Source organism: Ascidiella aspersa, chromosome 6, assembly GCF_963924565.1.
Source record: "Ascidiella aspersa chromosome 6, kaAscAspe10.2, whole genome shotgun sequence".
Classification (NCBI taxonomy): Eukaryota; Metazoa; Chordata; class Ascidiacea; order Phlebobranchia; family Ascidiidae; genus Ascidiella; species Ascidiella aspersa.
Genome location: NC_139452.1, coordinates 15,172,347 through 15,194,487, shown reverse-complemented (window position 1 = coordinate 15,194,487; position 22,141 = coordinate 15,172,347). Strand labels below are relative to the sequence as shown.

Below are 22,141 nucleotides of genomic sequence, written 5' to 3'. Positions count from 1 at the left end.
ATCAAAGCCCATACTGAAGTAGGTATTACTTTAAACGTTTCGAATAACTCTATTTATTTTCAACAACAATGAATAAAGAGTTATCGAAACGTTCAAAAATGATACCTACTTCTGTATGGGCTTTGATATTCTTATTACGTCTTAGTTTTCAACTGTTTCCCATTTTAATAGCAATTGGACAAGTGAGCAACAGCAACTTGTTGTTAACCATGAACAGGTCATTTAGTTAGTCCGAGTCCTAGTTTACCGGTTTAGCCGAATATTTTAAGATATGTAAAAAAATCTTTGTGTTCGGCAAAGGCTCCGATGTCGGTTACATCCCATATCATACTCTCGGGCAGGGGCGGATTAAGGCGGGGGCTGAGGGGGCTGCAGCCCCAGGTCAACAAAAAAAATAGGCCTATCACTAGCAATTTAATAGGACTAACCGATGTTATCTTTGTATAAAAAGTTATATTCCATAGAGCAGCGGTTCCCAATTTTCATAGGGTCCGCAAGGAGAATTAGTCTTTAAACATGAGTCTATGTTTTGAACTTTATATCTGTCATCATTATTGTCTTTAGTTATGCTTTATTATTAGATCATATACGGTATTTTTTTTATGTCTCTCGTAACATCATAAAGCAGAGGTTCCCAACGTGGGCGGTAACGCCCCCTTATGTGCGTTAAGGAGTTACAAGGGGGCGTTTTGTGTGTTTTCATAATTTGAGGGGCACTGAACGCACACAAGGGGGCGTTACATGAAGTACCTATGGCAAAATTTTATAAAAAGTTCACATAAAATAGTAACAAACAACACTGTAGGTAACATTTAAGCTTAAGGGGCAACTTTCGTACTGCTAACTTGTAGTAGTTTCCCTACCATTGTTACGTAATAATTGGCTTTCTTATGTAAAGCTGTTGGTTGCTGTTGCGTTTCAGCGTTTTATACGCGGCAAAATGTTTGTATATTTAAAGTAGGGGTCGCCATTTTCGCGCTTCGCGCGAATGATTTTTCTACGTCCAGTTCGTTTACGTTTTGATGCTGTCTTTGGACTAGATCAGCTCTTCTTTACCGTTGGGACGTGGAAGGCTGCCAAGTGAGTCGCGGACAAACAGAAAACGTATTCAAAAATGTTAGACATATATTTTTTAACATTTTTTTTTATTTTCGCCAATGTAATAAAAATTAGGCGGAAATTTAAACGAAATGCCGTTATACCCCGAAAACATCGCGCTCGCCAGGTGCGCCCGGACTTAAAAAGATTAACAAACACTATTACACTTTTCATTAGTAGTATGGATGAAAAAAATCCGAGGCCCGCCTGATTCACAGTTGTTCTAACATTTTTCTCAGTTAACATTTTGTGCGGACCACAGAGACCTTTATGAGTTTGCTTGGTGCCCGCAACTAGAAAAGGATTTAAAGTCTAGGTGCAGTAAGATATGATTTTTTCCTGGTAATGACATAACTTGGTGAAATAATGTATGTATAAATTCCAATAGTGAATGTATGTTAGACAACCTAAAATATGACTGACAGCTTATCGAAACGAAAGTGAAGACAATATGATGTTAGACAACGATTAATATAATACTTTACTGTAACGCAAGATGAGGGGGCGATATGAAATAATATTGAGCCCAAGGGGGCACTAGTGTAAAAAAGGTTGGGAAACACTGTCATAAAGCATCTATTATGCTGTAGCCTACTACCCGCTGTCAGCGAATCGTTCGCATTAGGTAAAAAGTTGTTACTTTAGAAAGAATCGTTACTGCACTAGTGTGCTACAATAGTTTTGGAAACCGGTGTTCTAGAGATATCACCACGGACTCCAGTAATAAGACCGAGTTAAGAACAACATCAACGTCGGAATGGAACACAGTTCTGAATAAGACCAAAATAAGACTTATACCTATAAGAGTCGTACTAGTCTAAATTGGAATAAGTCCGAAATCCGTCGGAATAAGACCTATATAGGTCAGAATCAGGCCTATGAACAACACTTTGTCAACCCTAAACCCCACCCCTAAGTATATCACTAACTTCCCTGATAATCCTACACTCTAAAAAAAAATTGGTTGGAACTAACAAAATTTTGACCACAGCAACCAATTCCTAGGACCAATCTGTGTCCATCCAAATATTTTGGTAGCATTTGTTTGTATTAACCAAATTGAGTTGGTTATGCTGCAGTCCAATATTATAGGCAATATTAACCAATAATTTTGGTTACACTAAACAATATTATTGTTTACTTATTACAAACACACTTTTGACCTGATCCAATTATATAGGCAATATTAACCAATAATTTTGGTTCTACTACACAATATTATTGTTTTGTTACTACAAACACACTGGTTGGTTTAACCGCCTATCTTGACATAAATGCACATTTTCTTGGGTAAAACAAACATTTATTTCAGAAGGTCGCAACATAAAAATGGTGCGCACAAAGCAGTTAGAGGTTAAAATACCCAATAAAGCGTTAAAAGTATACAAAAGAAAAAGAACGAATACAACATCATTTGTCATTTGGGAATACAGTAGATTACTCAATCATATGCAGTTAAATGTTAGTTAATTGCCCAATAATTTCGTTATACTTCGTTTTCTTGATTGCAGAATCGTGAAAACTATCAATGCCAAAAATATATTTTTGAACAAAATACCATGCAAGTTGGGCTGTTTTAGGGTACTGCATATTAAACACAAAAAAACATTTGAAGCAAATTTCCACTGCCTCATGGATGCTTTTCAGTTCATACACTGTTTGATTGACAAGTGTAAAAACCTGGTGAGGGTTCAGGATACTATCACCCAGAACTAGAACTTGTGGCTGCCAAGTTAGCATAACATTGGATACGGAAGCTTCTTTCTTCTTCTTGTACTCTTCTATTGGTGTGCCGATCTTTAAATAAAATATAACTGGTAACTAACTTAATGCGAAACTTGTTTTAACATTTTTAAACTTTTTGTCATTCACTGTTAATGCCAAATGTAAGCATTTTTTAATTACTGCTGTTTGAGCAAGCATTCTATTTGCGGAAGTCAATCAACTGCATTGTTATACTCTTCCCATTGTTAAATAAGCAACTGTATTGTAAAGATAGGATGACCACACTATTTTATAGGTATCTGCAGGTAATTTAGCTTATCTGAACACTAAAAATAGTGTTTAAAATATAGATTAAACGAATATATGGCATATTTTGGCTTTTATTTTATGTAAAAAAAATGTAATTAATCCGTGGAAAAAAATCTAAAAAGGTTTGATTACCAATGTTTAGGTTCTTTTTGTCGGTTGCAAAAGCAGTTATCGGTTTGGAACCATTTCTTACCGGCTGTAAGTCTATGAAATCACTCCTACACTCAGATAAGGTGGGTTTCCACACAGTCCCATTTGAAAGTTGCTTACTGGTGTGTGTTGGCAATATATTAGGCAGTAAATAGAGTGCAGCATTTATCAAGGCATCTAAAAAAACAATTTCCTTTTTAAATTGTTGCTTTGTGACATTTTAAATCAGGGAGTCGAACCGTTTGACTCTTTCGGTTCAGGTTCGGTTCGGGTTCACGGATTTGTTCGGAATCCTGTTCAGCTCCGGTTCGACAATCGTTATTTCAAAACCGGTTCATAAAGTTCCGGTTCGACTCCCTGTTTTAAATCGCACAATACATATAGTTACATGTATACCTTTATTACTTTGCTCATTTTCAAATAGATTTTTATTTTCCATTTCCTTTATTAGCTGAATTGCCAACTTGTCTCTCGATTGAAGTTTAATAACTTTAAGTATTTTAGCAGCAACATTAAAATTTTTTTCTTCAAAATCAATGTCAACAGTTTTAAAAATCCTCAAAAAATCTTGATTTACCTAACCAAACAAAAACACAAACTGTGTAGTACATATATAAGTATATCTTTTGTAAAATAAAGTACCAAAAATAAAAAAATTATTCACTTGAAAATTTAACAGTTCTATCTTATTTACAGTTAATTATAATTCAAACTTGTACCCATGTATAGCCACCTTGGTCATTAAAGCGAGGAAAGCGAGAGAGTAATTCCACAATCATTGGACCTCCAACTCCAATGATCCATTGTCGCCTTGCATCAAATGTTTTTTGCATATACTCTTGCACTTTGGAAAATGGAGTGTCATTTGCCTTTACCCACTTTATCATACCTTCAACCACTTCGTTATTCTCAATTTTAGCTTCTGTAAAACAATTAAAATCAAGAAAATAATAGTTGTCGAAAACAAAATTTCATTTAATTAATATTACAAACCTGAAAATGTTGGCACATCCTTTAACTTTTTTTTTTGTTTTGAGATATGACGCTGAACATTCAAAATTCTTTCCTGAAGAAAACCTGACGCTGGTAAGCCATCGCAAGCTGGTTGAAATAGGTGTTGCTGTAAATAAAAATGAAGGTGTTAAGTTGCAATATTACATAAACAAACATTTTAATAGTTTAATCTTACATAGCCAGGAGGCGAACCACAGTGCATCTTCGGAAGTTGCATAACTATTTATTTTGCTAAAGTTTCCTTTTGGTGTGAAGAAGGGCTGAATAATAAAAGTATTTTTAGCATAAAAACCATCTGTTTTCCGTAAAAATGAACTTACTGAGTTCCACATTTTTCCATTAGACTGTTAACCAGTACTTGCACCAATTGACAACGGCTTGTTGTCGACAAAAACGGCTGCATTTCATATTCCTTTATAATTCCAATACCATATGGATTTTTCAGTAGTATTTCTTCAATGTCCTGAAAATATGACTATTTTAAAATACCAACTTTACCTCTTTAAAACGTATTTATCTTGTTGGGTAATTTTACCTATACAAATATGGATGCAATGCATTAAAGAGCACATGCTCATACAAATAGCAAATGGTTTTAATTGAATTTCGTCACTGCATGACATAGATGTGTACAAATAACACTTGCAGCCTAAGTTCTTTTAAATGTGTTGCTAGTAAACAATGTCACATATATATTTACTACTAGATATCTGAACTAAAAAAAAAACTAAAAAACATGTTAAACTTCTCACATAATTCACTGAAGCAAGAAATTTTTTTCGTGGGGGTGTTGCTGCTTCAGAGCTCTGGAAAAAGCATAGAAATTTTAGACCAAAAAAATATAAATTTAATTTATTGTGTACTAACTTGGCCAGCTGTTGAATCTGTCATACTTGAATTAGATGAAACATCATAAGCCAGATCATTTTCAATAGAAACCTAAAAGTTAAAAAAGGCCTTAACAAATATTGATACACCAAAAACATTAACAACAACACACATTTAGCTTTTACACAATTCAACAATCACAAAACATAAAACACTTAAATGTAAAACTTGTTTTACTCTTAGGTAGCATTGTGAGTAGAAATAACTTGCACCAAAAAAAAAATGTATCTATAACAGTCAATTTTCAGGATTATATATCAAATAAAGTCAGAAAACAGTCTAATACCATGGTTTATGGCGAAAAACAATAAACTTTTGACCACAATAGTTGCGTTTGAGTGTGTATGGATTATAATCTTTTAAATCATCAAATCTTATAACCTCTTGTAAACCAGTATACTCAATATCGTAAGAAAACCAATGCAGATTAAAAAGAGTGGCATTCCACAGCTCAACAATAAAGTGAACTCTAATACTTTGCCTAAAAATGCCGATAATTTTGCCTAGAACTGGAAGCCCAGATTCCTCAATAACATGTAATATAACAAATAGATTTAGGTGGTAATTAATACCAAAATGCTGGAGCAGCGAAACGGAAAAGATAGTATCTTCTACATCTAAATATTTATCTAAAGATAGCAAATCAGCAAACCTTATGTTGGCATAGGATACCATTTTTTCTTTAACAAAAACTAGTTTTTTTGTATCAATATGCTCTTTAAGAAAGAAACGACAGGATAATTGCATTTGGTGTCTAAAAGCCATGGTTTTACAAATATTTTTAAAATTGCAAGTGACATGACTAATTTGTCGGAAGAAATTACTTTTTGCTTCGAATCTCATGCACCAAAACTTTGAAAGAGGGCCAATTTCTCTAATACATCTTGGATAGTGGAGCAAATAGTGTTGTTTGGGTATGATACGCAATTCAGGAAAAAGGCAAACAAAGGTTTTAAGATGTTCCTGTATCAGACACTGCAAAAAGTATGTTGAGCTAATAGAAATGGCAGGAGACATTATAATTTCCAGAATTTGCAACAAAGACAACAATAGATTCCAGTATTTATCACCATCAGGAATGAAATCACCAATCATTAAAGGTAAGTTTATGGTTAGACACCACATCTCCGAAGCTGATTGCTTTAAATGACCATTTTCTGAAATGGCATGTCTTGAAATTTCAATTGGCTTATTCTTAGCCTCTGTGCTAGCATAACCAAAAGACAAAATTCTTGTGTTTAGTTGCTCCAGAGTAAAAAATTTTGACTTGTATACAAATACCCTTAACAAATTCTTCACAACATAGGGACAAACACCTTCAAAAAGATCATGCATGATGTCAACAGCATAATTTTCCATAACATGAAAATTGTTTAATGTATTAAGTATGCACTTATTAACAATTCCGAAGTGTGACTTTTTAAAAGATGACTGCATCTCTTCCTTATTTATGCAGCAAAATCTACAGCAGTAGCCTGAACTAAAACATTCAACGAATCCAAACAGCCCATGAATTCCCAGATTGTCCCCACATATTTGACCTATATGAACCTTTACATTTATTAACTTTCTATCCACTGAAATTTTAAAGCCAGTACGTGACAAAATTTGTATTTCATCAACAATAGTATTAAGAATTTGATTCATTCCATATTTTTTTCTATCAATAGAATGATAAACTTGTAGCAAAAAACAATTTGACTAGGCAGAGTTATACACATGTGGCAAATTAAGAATGTTATAATAAAAAAAACCAAGTTTATGTATAGACGTGTGTGAACCCAAAGGATTGACTGTTTCCATATCATCATTAAAAATATTAATAAATATATTACAGCTTTCAGAACGAAAATTTTTTCGTGTGATTAAATTTCCATTGAAAAAATTACGCAGAACAAAACTACCACCATTTATGTTTTTTCTAATATTTTGCCAAACACCAGGTAGTTCTAAAAACGATTTAAGTGTTGTTTCAATAGAAACATGATAATACATGTCATTTACAATGTTTTGCCTGCTTCCTTTGCCATCTTTACTTGGTACAAATTCAGTTCGCTGACCCAAAATTTTTTCATCGGCTTAATAAACGCACCACAATTTTCAAAAAATTTAAGTTCATTATAGTTTGTGTCCATGTTTTCAAATATATTGTTGTAATGGGACATTTCTACTTCAATGCAATCCTTAATTTCAGAAAACTGCAAATTTTTGGAAAATGTTTTATTAATATTCTTAATTAAATTTACTTTTATACCACTGACAAGTTCAGAAACCAATATCTTTGTTTCCTCTTTGACAAAATTAAGAACAGCTCCAGTCACAAAAGTGTTTGTTCAAAGTCTGGCTAAAAACACTGCAGAGTTCCACATTAAACTATTACAAATGTGAGACATATCATCATCACTATTGGAGATTGATATTTCTTGATCATTGTTAGACCAATCAAATAGGTCTTTATCTGGTAACGCAGTTATCCGATCAGAAAGTATACCACAAAGAGTGTTTGCTCCAGAGGTAGCAGGTGATTGATTTGGGACAACTTCTTGAACAGTTTTCGTTTTAAAATGCGAGTTTACAATGTGCTTACATAATGAGCTATATCTGGAAAATGACCGAGAGCAGTTTTCTTGAAAACATACCAGTACATGAAATCCATCCACAAGTGAATGCTCTTCACGAAAATGTCGACCAAGACGAAACAAATAAACTGATTCATGGCATTTAAAACATAAACATTTCTTATCCATAGTAAATATACTTCTATGGTAAAATAAAAATTATATTTTTCTCTAAAAAAATAAAAAATATATTATTTTGAAATGGCAGATCAGGCATCACAAAATGATCTAAGAGAAATAAAAACGTGTACTGTTTTTTTAATTTTTATGGCTTAATAAAACATCTATAATGATTAATGAAGAAAGCTCACATATGACTATCAAGCTCAGCTAAAAGTCAGTAAAAAAATAATTTAGTGGCCCACCTCTTTGATGGCAGCCATTTCCTTACGAAAGATTACTCTATGTCCCACTTTCGGTATAAGTTCCTTAACGTCAGTCATTGATAGCAATAGAAATGATTCTTCTGTTATACATTGTTCTGTTATATCAAAATTATCAAAATTTTAGCAATGTTGATAATGACACATACACATCAACAGTAAGCCCTTTGCTTTTAGGAATGATTATTTAAATAACCTATAGAAGAATCCATTTATGCAGAACTATCCTATCAGCTAGTCTGCATTCTGTGGCACATCCGAATTATTAAATTGCACAGACTTTTTTTTAAAAAGGTTGCGTTGTGAAAGGCCACTGTTGAAAGTATGGCAAGTGCACTTACGAGTTTTTTTTAACCTCTAAAAACTGCACCCCAAATATGTAAACATCACCAGGTCAGTGAGGTGCACTTTTTTTACATTTGTTGCACCCGGTCACCCGGAATTTTTTGGCCTTGTACCCTGAGATTTTGTCAAAATCTGCCATACTTTCCAAACCGGGTGGTAGGATAGCGAACCTCAGGTGATCGTTGCTGGTCTAAAATCCTTCCACATTTCGCTAGGTTTATATTGCCAACATTATTTCGGTTAAGGAGCTTCTTAGTATTTGGGAGGGTCAAGAATTATTTTTATATTTATTCTTCCAATTTCAATTTTGACAACTTGTTTTGTTACTAAAAATAAAAAAAGTGGTAGAATCCTAAAACAGGGCCGAATTTTTTACAATTTGATTTTACTACAGGCTTAAAGTTTTATAGGAATGACCTCTTGAAAAAATGTTTAAACCTGTAGTAAAATCGAAATGTAGTTGCTTTTATTATAACTGTGTTTGGTTCTGAAGGTATTTAATTTAATTCTAAATTATTAACTAAAAAATAAACAATTAGACCTTTCCTCCTGAACTGTGAACAGTAAAATTTTTAAGTTGACCGGTCGGCAGCAATACAAAGGTTGAGCACCGTACTTGTTAGTCAAAAGTTTAAAATAAAAAAATATTTTATTGTTTACCTTCAAACTTTTCGATGTATTGACTTAAACCCCAATTCTGTAATTTGTTTGACACAAAAGAGTCAGCCATGCTGCGAGCTCCTTCACTGGTAATCGCAAAAGAACGCACGACATGCTAACGTTTGATTGGCTCATTGCAAATGATACATAATGACGTAGGAATAAATATTTTTTGGGGTGCGATTATTAAAAAACATATAACAAAGTTATCTAATTCACAAATTTATCTAATTAAGCTTTTAATACTGCTTTACATTGTAATATAGGCTTCATTTATTTTACTTAAGATACAAATTATACATAAATATGAGGAAAACTTAATACTTACATAAAAAAATCCGACGTCTTTTTTTTGCAAGTTTAATCTCTTTGGGCGGGAATAAATGTCTCTTGAAATACATTACCCAGTATATTTGTAGTGGACACGACAGTTTAACTGTTTAATACAGGATTGAAGTGTTCTTGTTTTCAAATAGCACCCACGGGTGTAGCCTATACTTGGCTTTCTGCATAGCAGAGCTCATAGTAATCATACATCGCTAGTACGTTTCTTCAAAAGTTGCCTAAGCGATATTTCTTACCTGAATAAATTGCATAATATATATATAGCAATAAGTACGTCAATATATACTACGCGTCTGCGAAAACGGTTTTCTTTTGTGTTATGTCACAATGAGAGTATTCCTATAATTTTTATTTAAGCTTGGTTGCATTTTACACAGTTTATGTTTTGTTTATTAGAACAAAGACAATGGCAAATGACATCAATGTGCTTTTTCACCAGTCACGTTGGTAACAATGACAAATAATGTTGGAAAAGCTAAACAATAGGCCTAAACCAATCGAAATTGGTAGGGCTCCAACCAATTTTTTTTTAGAGTGTAGGACCTAAACCATTTTATAATCCCAACCATTACCCACCAATAAACCAAAATAAGACCGAAAATCCGGTGCTTAAAGGCGACAAATTTGCTTCAGGGTCTAATAATTTTGTACAGACATTAAAGTCCCGATGTCAGGAATTTGTTAAAAAAGGTACAATTTTAAGAGTCTGTCATCACGAAAGAAATTTCAAGAATAGCCTTGCTTTAGTATTAAAAAGATTATCTTGAAATCACTGCCTGAAAAGTTGACTAATTTTCTGCACTGCTAAAAGAAAACAATTTTAACGACGAAAGTAGCAAAGGAGCTCTAATGTTTAAAATTATTACTGAAAATAAGTTCATGTTTGCGTTTTCTAACGCAGTGGTCTCCAACCTGTGGGTCGCCATAACTTATCATATTCCTACTGTTTTAGTACGATTTATGTTTTTTGTTTTCTTTACGATGACATCACACTAATTAACGTGAGTGAGTGCATCGTTGATACAAGTTTTGTTTGTTTTACGTAAAACCGCCAAATCAATATGTGTGTCGCACTCTCTAATTATGTTTTTTAAATACTCATTCCGTTTTCAACCACATGGCTTTGTGAACCTGATTCAGCGCAATGAGCATAATACTAAAAAACGAAACATCGTAATCGCTTGGAAGAAAGTGGGGCCGCGTTTGCAAAAACTAGTGGATACTGTGCAGGCGCAACCATCGCACTGAATGCAATTTACTGTTGAAACAAATTGAAATTTCGAGTTCGTTCGTTTGTTAAATTCAAATTTATAAGTTAACTAAAACCTCCTAAGAGCAATCATTTTCGGTGCACATATTTGCTAGTGTTACTTTATTCTAACAAAAAATGGGGTCGCAAAGTTAATTCTGACTTCATTTGATTCAAATTGGGGTCGCTTGTTAAAAAGGTTGAAGACCACTGTTCTAACGTATATGTTGTATTAGGGATGCATCTTTGTCTGATGATTACTAATTGTCCGGGCGAACGCTCATTTTCAGTCTTTAAAACAGTACTGAATCAAATGCGTTCGTCTATGGACCAAAACAGGTTGCATTACTTAGCTCTACTCGAGATTTTAGAAAAAATAGACAGCTATAAAGTTTTTAACAGCTTTACTTTATCTAAACTATAGCTAGAACACATGTTAAATGAATCTGTTTGATAAGTGAATCAAAAATCGTATTTCATGTTAATTCTGGTTGGAACAATAAACATAATGAAAACGACCGATAGGCCTCTGAATGCCCTACAGGCCCAGTTTCATAAAAACCTTAATCCGGTCCTGCTCTAGGGTTCTAACCCGGCCATGAAAATAAGGCCGAGTTAGACTCCCGAGTCCATAGTTTTGCATGGTTATATTTGAGATAGATTATTCTCCATTATTTAAAAAAATTGTGGAAGCATTGTATTCGGCTTGCTACTATAAAGGGTGGAGGAACACTGCTCTACTGATTGTAACTAAAATAGGATGGATATACATTAACATACTCATGTGTGTGTCTTATAACTCATCCCTCAGAATAAGCTGTACGACTGTACGTGCTTTGTAACTCTGCCACAGGTATTTTATTATTAGAACTTACATTTTTCGGCCTTTTTAGTTTCGAAATTGTAGTCCTATTCGAGTCCCTAATCCTGGGTCCGTTTAGGTTGCCCAAATTTTCATATTCAATGGTGCAATAAGACGCACGGCGCAGATTTCGCTTTTTCATTTACAATCTTTTAGTAAATTTATCAGAATTGATGTGCAATTTTAAATCCGCGCTACCTTTGTAGAAACTGAGATTTATGTGCCTGGGGTTGTAAACTAAACAAACTGCTTTCCATTAAAATTCTACTACTTCTGAAACATGAATGTTATATGGGCCGAAATAAAAAAAAAATAGGTGACGTTTTAAGGGTTTAGAAGTCGATTTACCTAGGGGCCTTCAGCTGGGGGTAGAAATCGCAAACAAAATATGACGTCATCGTAAATTTGATTTTAACTCTGTACTCCTACCTAGCGGTAGCAATATTTCCTGAAAAGAATATGGTTAAAACGATAGCGGTTATACAGACTGCCTCGTGTTAATGCGCGACAAAGGGGCACTGTTAAAGCAGCGAAACAGATTCCGCCAAAGGAGTACATTCTGCTTTGGAATGCCAGACACAAGTTTATCAATACTTACAGCCAAAACCTAAACATCTTCCCTGCCATCGGCTGTTATAAGCAATTATGAGAACTGTCTATTGTGTTTTTATAAGCCTCTAGATTTGTGTATTTTTATTTTTATCATTAATGCATTAGGCCAGGGTGGTCCAAAGTTGACCGAATGAAGGGCCGCAAAAAAATTTGAGAAAGCCGTGCGGGCCGCAGTCGGGGAAACTCCAAAAGTAATCAATAAACTGCAAGTTTTACTCTATATTAAATAAGCGAGTTTACCGAACTAATTAGCCAAGAGCGGTGTTTTTTGCATTAGGGAAATATAGATGAAGCACAAACAAAATAACAAAACAATTCATTGTTTCTTGCTTTTGATTACTGCTTCAATGTCAGCATTGATTTCAGTTGTCGACAATCGTAAGCAGGCATCCAGCGTTTCATCAGCTATTCTGTTTCGTACATCACTTTTTATCCGCTTCATAATTGAAAAAGTGCTTTCGCAAATGTAGGTACTACCAAACATGGAACACATCTTCAGTGCAAGTTCTCTTAAGCGTGGAAACTGCTCGTAGCTTACAAGTTTCCAAAAGGTGTCGTAACGCTCATTTTTTCTTGACAAAAGAAAAGGATCTGATTGCAGTTCACATAATTCTTGTTGGACATAAGACGGTTGAGACTCAGTATCTACTTCCAGTGGATTGTTGAAAAGCTCCAATTCTGCTTTCAGTGAATCAAAGTCAGTGAATCTGCTGCTAAACTCGTCAATAATGTCACCTATTTTCTCGGAAATTGTGACGAAATCAATATTTTTTTCTTCACTAAGTAATTCACAGCATGGAGGAAAATGAGTAGCATCATTTCTTTGCAAAGAAGTCTTGAATAATAGAAGTTTCTTGCGAAAACCTTCAACGTATCCCACCAATTGAGATATGTTTTGTTTCTTACCTTGCAACTTCATGTTTAAGGTGTTTAAGTGATTAGTAATATCATTCAAGAATGCCAGTGAACCTATAAACTTATCATCATTCAATTGAATCACGTATTCAGGAAACCCTCCTATTTCATTCTGGATAAAAGTCAAAATTTCTTTTCTCAAAGAAAAAAAGCATTTCAGTGTTTTGCCTGCACTTAACCATCGGATGTGAGAGAATAGTGGAATATCTTCATATTCTGCATCCCCGTCTTTAAGGAATTGGGTGAACTTTCTATGTCGAAGAGCCTTATTCCCCCCTTTGATGATGTTTACTATATTTGAAACACTATGCATAATTTCACTCATGTTCAAAACTTTGGCACATAGTGCTTCTTGGTGAAGGATGCAATGAAATGTTAGGCAGTCCACACCATGACTTTTAAGAATGCCAACCAGGCCATTTCTCCTTCCTGTCATTGCCCTGGCACCATCTGTTGCAACACATGTACATTTCTCAAAACCTCCATATGCATCAACGACAGAGGCGAGGCTGTTATAAATGTCCAAGCCTTTTGTAGTCCCATGAAGTGGAACTGTCTTGAGCAGTTCTTCGCAAACAACAAAGTTTTCATCAATAGTGCGGATGAAAATTAGGAGTTGACTAATGTCACTGATATCAGTACTTTCATCTAAGGCCAGAGAGAAGAACTTGCACTGCTGAACAACTTCTTTCAATTGTGAAGTAACATTGTCGCTTAAATCGACCACTCTTCTCGCAACGGTTTGATGGGATAAAGACACATTTTCAATTTTTTTGGCAATTTTTTTATCTCCAAATGCAAGAGCCATCTTAATTGCACATTCTTTTATGATTTCCCCGTCACGAAAAGCCTTACCATGCTTAGCGAGCGTTAATGCAACTTCATATGATGCTTTCATGTTTGCGGTTGAATCATTTTTGGCAAAATTGGAAATCATATTTTTTTGTTTATAGAAGTTACCCTTCAGTTCTTTTAAATTTGCTTCCCGAGAAGTCCCGTGGTAGTTTCCGTATTTTTCCTCATGTTTGGTGTTGTAATGTCGTTTCAAATTAAATTCTTTCGGAACAGATAATACTTGAAAGCACACCAAACACTGTGGTTTACCATTGTTGTCGCCAAATAAATACTTTTCCTCCCAGTTAGAATTAAACACTCTGTTTTCCTCTGTCACCTTTCTTTTACGACTCATTTTATTAGGAATTGTTGTACTTGGCTAATTTTATAACTTTCAGCGTAAGTAGGCCTATTACTATCGTCAAACAACAACAAATCCTGCAAGTTGCGATTGCGGCTGTCACACGTGCTTGTAGCTAACTGTGTTCAAGTACACTACCTTACCCAACTTCTTATGAAAACTAATTTTATACCACTGTTACGTCATAAATACCAAAAACAGCTGTTTACAGTACTGCATTATCATGATGTAACGAATCGTATCTCTAGAAAACATGGCGATCGTTCGGCAATTAATGAACAAAACTGAAAATTTTTTATGTAAACTAAAATTATTCTGCGGGCCGCACGAAATGTGTCCGCGTGCCAGGGTTTGGACCACCCTGCATTAGGCAAACCACAATATAATTAGTTCTTTGAAATGCATTACGTCACTCTGAAGAACACGTATACTAGGGCAGGGGTTCCCAACCTGTGGTACAAGTACCACTAGTGGTACGCGAAGGTTGTTCAGATGGTACGCGAGTAGTTTCCGTTTTTTCACAAAAACCTGGATTCACAACTTTATATTTTGTTTATCTGGTTTAGTTTACAAAAAAAAATCCGACCCCCATTCATTGATACGAAACTATCTCTGTTGTTTCGTACCATTACGATCTTCAAAATATAGGTCAAGTCAATTGTTAACAAGTACAGTTGCTTTGAAAAGCCGTAGGCCTACAGCGCTGTGGGAAAGTGGGCGTTAATTATGTCACATGATTGCTTTTGATAGATTTTAATCTACAAATAGCAAATTTAAGAAAACTTTAAATTAATGAAATAGACTTTCTACGTAAAAAAAAATATACAATTAGTTATATGCATTTTAAGTCATTAAAAATATAAAATTATATGGAATAAAGGCCAATATTAGTTCTATTTTTGACATTAAAATGTACGAAGCAGAACTTGGGACTTGTATTTTAAAATTTGTAATAAAAACACACAGGCCTCAAAGGTTTTATAATCAGCTGTATTGACTACAGTTTCTTTGAATTAGGCGCCCTTGCAACATCAATTTTTGAATCTATAGTATTTCAGAATTTATAGTTTTAGCATATTGTGCTTATCTTATTTCTATGAAATTTAATTTGTATCAGCATGTATTACTAACTTCCTGTGTTACGTCACAAAAGACACAAAACAATGGGAGTTTGGGAACTAAACATTTTTTGGAAATTTTAATATTGCTTTAATGCTTCTTGCTTTACACTTTATATATTATATAAGTGAAGAGAATACATAGCAGCGAAAAGATAAGATTTTATTTTACGCTTGGCGACAGTTCGTTCGCCCCGTTTAAGGTTTTCGGTTTACAAGGTCCACCTGAACCCAAAATCGAAAATAAGTTTAATGAGTTAAAAAAGTGTCTCGTTGCCACAGTTTCGTTATTAGTGGAAGAATTCTTGGCCGATTTATCATTCAACGTAACGATGATCGTATTCGTCGTGATAATGATAGTCACCCTTTGCATAACTGGGCGCACATTGGTGAACAGGTAAGAAATTTATTTTATTATTTGTTTCGTGTAATATTTTAAACACCTTAATTTAAAAAGAAATATATAATTTATATTTAAGCATATTGCCAAAAAGATTTATCCTTCTTTTTAGTGTGTTGTTGATTCGACGATGGACATCTATGTTTTCAGGGTCAGCAGAAAATTGAGCGTTGAGGTAATAGTTTGTTACGTTTTTTTTTGGAATTTATAGGGTAAATCTAAGAAACGGTTTAACACCGAATAGTTTAAGGAATTTGTTATAATTACAACCATTTGTATGCAGTTTGATGCAAGCTACTCCGAAAGCATTTCTCTGAATACTTGCTTTAAAGGAATGAAAGAGAGCAGCAAAATGATTCAAGATATGATGACCACCTACGGCGGTATTACCGCCTAATGCAGTTCAAAATCATGTAGGCTTTTCTCTTAATTAATTGTTTGACTTATTTAAAGGCATATCAAATAAAGTCTGCCGAATACAGGAAATCGCATCCAAAGTTACCAAAAAGCGAGCAGCGTTGGAGAAATCGTCAGTTTAAATAATGAGCTACCCAGGAGCTGAAGAACTGGGAGGAAAGCTGGCTCCAGAGCATGAGTATTATTTGGATTTGTGGTCGAGACAGAAGCACCTATTCGTGAAGATTCCCAAAGCAAACTTGAATGAAGTGGCAGACCTCATTTCATTGCCGAGCGAAGATATCGCCAGACAATCCCCATCAGAGGAAGATTGGTTTCGTTATTACAAAGACGAAATGGCGGAGCAAGCAAAACTGAAATTTACGAAGAGGACATGGCGGAGCAATCAAAAACTGCAATTTAGGAAGTTATGGAACCAATGAATGTTGTATCGTTCGTTTCTGGTGCTACTCTGAAAGCTGACAAAATTACGGTGAGAGTTTGTTTTAAAGTTGCTTGCCATTTTGCGATTTATTTCTTATTCTTACAATTTGTTATCTTTCAGACCGCGGTTGGATGTGACAGTTTCAATTTAAACCCGGACGTTGTGGATTTTTTTATTGACCCTTTGATAGCAAGTAAAGACATCCGTGTAAATGTTGGACGCTTGAAAAATTTATTTTAAAATTTTTTGTGTTTTTTTAATAAAAAAATATTTATAATGGATGCATTGTGGTTTGTCTTAAAGTTGAACGGATATATTAATAAATAAAACCTGTCTTACAAGAATTGTAAATAATTTAATTGGTTGTGCGACAAAAACAAACGATGATCCATTTTAAATTGAATTATTCCGCTAAACGTTTATCAAAAATAGTGGTTCTAAACCAGAGGTTCCCAACGTGGGCGGTACCGCCCCCTTGTGGGCGTTGGCGAGTTACAAGGGGGCGTATTTGGTCTTTTTCTAATTTGGGGGGCGCTGAACACACATAAGGGGGCGTTACATGAAAGTACTGATGAAAAAATTTTGAAAAAGGTTCACATAAAAATAGTGACAAACAGCATTGTAGGTAACTTTTAACCTTATGGCAACTTCCGTACTGCGAACTTGTAGTAGTTTTCCGACCATAATTGGCTTTTATTATGTTTAAGTTTGTTGTTGCGTTTCACCGTTTTGTACGCGGCAAAATGTTTGTATATTTAAAGCAGGGGTCGTCGCCGGATTCGGCCAGCCGCGCCCTTTTGACAACTAGACATGAGTTCATTTAAAATACTTTTTGACTATTTTACCTTTAATACGTCGAAAATTTTTAGGTAAGTAGTAAACTTTTTAGCGTGTTGTTTCAAATTTGTTTAGGCCAAAGCAGCCAAATAAAAGCTACAACCTGTTACTATGTAAGTGTTTGTCACAACCTTATTTCGATGTGACCGAAATACTAAGCGTTAGTATAAAAGCGAAGCTTTGCCGACCCTATTCTCTTCACCGAACTTAAAGTAGGGCTTCGGGGAGGTTAAAAACAAACTGAGTCTAAAGCTGACACCGAATTTCACCCATTTTTCCGGTATTCCAACCTCTCACAGGGGTGATATACACATCAATCTATAATACGTGGTTAGAAATTGTGCCATCATATGCTATTCCACCATTACAATTTACAGTTTGCCACCTTTTCGGTTTCGAATTTAGTAATGCGCATGCACTCGTCGAAATCGGGACTCGGGTAGCCTTACTCGAGCCCGAGTCCCAACTACCGTCGGCAACTCAACGACCCATCAGTTAAGAAACACTGGCATAGCAAATTAATCTATTTGTTTTACAAAACTTATGTTAAACTGTTATCATTCGATCTGAGAAATATTTCCTAAACCAAATGTGAAAAACTAAACATAAAACAGAGAACAGTTCTGCAAGTAAAGGGAATTCTGCCGTATTATTAAAAAGTTAAAAACCTAAAAGACCAAATATTTTCCAATCGTTTAATAGGGTATGTAGCGGCTACGGTATGTTTTGGATTCTACACTAAAAGCTAACATTGCCCTAGTATGATTTAACCCGTTTTAAGGGAATCATTGCGCTAATCCATAAGATTTACAAAATTCAACATTGCATCTCATGCGGTCCTTTGTAACAAACTCGCCCATTCTGGGTTAAATGTTTAATTAGGGCAATAAGTGGAAAATAATTTTCAAATGTAAAATCATTTAAGTATAATATCAGCATAATATGACAATTGCAGTTTTTTTAGGAAAATCATTTTTTCCGAGACAGACAGGGGAAAGAAAATACGTAATGAATAGGGAACCATACTAAACGAAAGGAATTAGGCTACGTTTATTCGGAACCGGAACCTTTTACGCGCTTGCAATTACACAACAACGTTTAAATATTGCTACACTTCCATGAAAACATAATTATAAATATTAGGAAGAATTAAAATTTTAAATTGTAACTGGAAAAATTAAATTACAGCAAAAAATGCCAAACTTTTCGCTTGTAATGGTAATATATAATGGACAATTATAACACGAATTCAGTTTTTTCATATAATGCCACAAAATTTTTGTGGTCTTGGAAATTTCGTTAAGCACCAACAGGTTTAACGACGAAACCTGGTTGATATCAACCCCTGCAATAAACAAGTCCGAACGAAACAGAACCTATCTAACGGGTTAAGCCTGTGTTCTTGTTTTAAAAGAACTAAATGAGCTTGCCGCAATCTTGCAAGTGAAACATGCACTAAATGCTTTATAGCCTAAAAGTACAGAGGAAAATATTTTCACTTTTAGCCAAAACACACACTTCAAAGAAGCAATACAATCTCCATTACCAGGATTACCATTTAAAACGCAAAGGCTTGACGTAAGTTATGTCAAAAGTCAAATATTGGACAAGATCAATGTAAGTGTGTAGTACAACATTAACATTGTGTACAGCTTTTTGGCTATACTTTTGATAGCCATAATAGGTTAAAAGGAAAAAGTTGTGGAGGCTGTCTCGCGCTAATAAGTGACAAAGGGGCACTTTCATTGCAGCGAAACAGATTACGTCAAAGCGTTGTATTTTCTTTAAAACGCCAGAAGCCAGTACGCCAAACAAATGCAGACAAAACCTAAACGTCTCCTTGGCCATATGCAATTATGAAAACTGTTTAACATGCTTCCATAAGCCTTTCAGTTCGGAATGTATTACGTCACCTTGAAATTGTGAGCGCAAGTTAATTTTTTTCTGAATTAACAAATACGGGATACGGTAAGCAACATGACTAAAATCTCACAGTTTTAAGAAGGAAATGTAAATATCGAAACTCCGCAAAATATTTTGACCATAGTGGTAAAACCAATCATCTATTTTTACAATGAAGAAGATAAAAGGATTTTATAATTCACAAGTAAACAAAACAAAATCTATCGTGGAATACTATTTACTAGGGTTGTCATATTTTTTACATAATTTTTGATAACTAGGGCGATTATTTTTTTACTTGTTAAAAAATGTCAAAATTTTCACATTAGGTCAAAATTTGTCAAAATTATTGCAAGTCAAACACGATTAAAACTGCACATAAATCGTTTACAAAATTTAAAAAACAACTATACTCGGCTTTAGATAATTGTCATTCTGTTGAACTTTATCAAAAAAAAAATAGTTTTGAGTTTTATTCAACGACATTTTAACTGTTTTATATGTTCAATAGAGCAATATGGTATACGCGAGCTGGCAAAATTAACCAAGCTCAGCTCGAACTTCGTTTTTGCATTATATAGTTGTTTTTCCGTAACTTGAACAAATCTATTGAACAGTATTTGCTGTCTTTTTTCGCTTGTTATTTGCAATTATCCCATTTCAATTCGGATAACTATAGGTCTCTGTTAATTTTCTGCAATTATTTTTACGTTGTATTTCAACTGTTGACACAACACTTTTCTATAAATAACCAGCGTCTTGATTTTTTGGCATTTTCATAGTTGTTTGTCTTTGTGAAAAAACACAAATATCAAATAACCTTTTTTCGAGTTTTGCATTATCGAGAAAAAATAACTGATTTTATTTCGACCAGTAGTCAGTAAAACAACAAAAACGCGTGGTTGACCAAGCCAAGACATAATGCAGTACTTCAAACTACAACGCGTTGTTTAAATCAATGTATTTTTATTAAGTCAAAATTTTGTCGAAAAAATATATTTCTAGGTCAAAATTATAATTTTTTAGGTCAAAAGTTCTCATGTTTTAGGTCAAAAAATAATCGCCCAACTGATAATAATATGATGGTTTAAGAGGCATAAAAAGGCCGGAAACGCCATAACCATTTAAACTTGCTGTTGTCACGCGAAACAGTGCGCAAACAAGCAGTGCGAAAATGCTTTTTTAATTGTTTATACCAGTGGTTCTCAACCTTTTATAGTTCGTGGCCCCCTTTGAAAGGTCATCGACCCTCGTGGCCCCCCTGCTTATAAAAAAATACCTAGCGTTGTGTTTAACTGTTTTTACTTTTTTCTTAACCTCAATAACAAATATGGCTATTAATCAACGAATAAATGTATTTAGTTTCTAAAGATTTCTAAACATTTAACAAAATCAGTAATTTTCTTAGATTCGTCGAGATAATTTCTGAATTTTCGTTTTATAAATGCGTTACTATTACTTGAGAAATACGCTGTGCATAACCTCGCTAAATATTGGTCTAAAACTGACCTTGAGTAACCCTGCACCATACTTCCATACTTGCGTTTTACGAGTTTCTTTTGCAAGTTATGCCCTTTAAGAAAATTTCGAATTTCTGCAACTGGCATTAGGCTACACTAGTGTTCGGCATTTTTTTTGTCGTGGCCTAAAGTACGAGTCCCACTACGTAAAACCACTACGAAAACAGTGGATACGTGACAAATATGGCACATAAAAGGATTTGAAAAAATAATTTATAGTATAAATTAACAGAAATTTAACTGTACATTTATAAGTCTCACGGCTTACACGGCGCCTTGATATCGAAAACATCGACAAGTCATAATGATAATATAAAACTAAGAAAACAGGTTACGTGCGAAGCGCGCCACAATTTTGGCGTTCACATATAAGTTGGCAAAAAATATAGCTTGACCGACACTCTCAGAGCCACATTTGGCACGCGGGCCTAAACCACGCTGAGACAATATCAAAATTCTTAGCCACACCAACTTTTGAAATACATTGCAACAAACGTAGGGCTACCACACGGCCAACAGCTACATAATAACACTAAGCAATTGAAAATAACTCAGGACCCAACAAATATGACTCTGCGGCCCACAGTTTGCAGACCACTAGGCTAAACGTCAGTTGCTTGCCCAACAGCATTCGACGCACACTTCATGATTAGGCGAAGGTTATAGGAAAGTAATAGGCCGCCTGGAAAAAGGCTGGCTCCGCACTACTTGGCTACATATAAAGCGGCAAAGTAATTGTTTAGCCATAGTGTTCGGCCTTTATCCAAACTTGCCAATGGCGAACGTTCGTTTAAGCGTAACTTTTCGTGATAGAACGAATCCAATATTATACTTTAAACATGCCTAATGACGCATCAAAGAATGTGTCAAAAAAAATTATTCATATCTCCCGTTCGTAGAGTTCGCCAATATACTATTTATGTAAATCAACTCGCTAGTAAACCATAAAAATGACTACGAATCCCTAGTTTGTTTTTCAGGGGTGACAACCCAACAATGTGGTTTATGGCAAATTTAGTTGGTTGTACTTAATTCGAATTTAGATGAAAAAGAAAAAAGGATGTAGATTTTTGTGGTTTGTGCAAGGGTTGGGGTATGTTTTCTTAAGGGGGTTTGAACAAAACAAAAATAAAATTGTTTTGTTTTTTTATTTGG

The 22,141-nt window shown here is 34.5% G+C and overlaps 2 protein-coding genes across 4 annotated transcripts; both read right to left on the bottom strand.

Moving 5' to 3' along the window:
• Positions 1-2,526: 2,526 nt before the first annotated feature.
• Positions 2,527-6,600, bottom strand: LOC146140397 (uncharacterized). 3 transcript variants are annotated; one of them, XM_083391712.1, is made up of 9 exons: positions 5,164-6,600; positions 5,049-5,102; positions 4,617-4,759; positions 4,472-4,556; positions 4,276-4,402; positions 4,002-4,204; positions 3,522-3,639; positions 3,326-3,459; positions 2,527-2,895 (listed from the first exon to the last, which is right to left on the bottom strand). In XM_083391712.1, exons 1-4 carry the CDS (start codon positions 5,185-5,187, stop codon positions 4,520-4,522), a joined length of 258 nt encoding a protein of 85 aa, XP_083247838.1. In that variant the 5' UTR covers positions 5,188-6,600; the 3' UTR covers positions 2,527-2,895; positions 3,326-3,459; positions 3,522-3,639; positions 4,002-4,204; positions 4,276-4,402; positions 4,472-4,519. The 3 variants fall into 3 exon arrangements, with proteins under 3 accessions (XP_083247838.1, XP_083247836.1, XP_083247837.1); XM_083391710.1 differs by lacking the exon at positions 5,164-6,600 and having other exon boundaries at positions 5,049-5,125; XM_083391711.1 differs by lacking the exons at positions 3,522-3,639; positions 5,164-6,600 and having other exon boundaries at positions 5,049-5,125.
• Positions 6,601-12,574: 5,974 nt separating this feature from the next.
• On the bottom strand, positions 12,575-13,981 carry LOC146140396 (general transcription factor II-I repeat domain-containing protein 2-like). The gene has a single exon (XM_083392614.1). It carries the CDS (start codon positions 13,979-13,981, stop codon positions 12,575-12,577), a length of 1,407 nt encoding a protein of 468 aa, XP_083248740.1.
• Between the last annotated feature and the right edge of the window lie 8,160 nt (positions 13,982-22,141).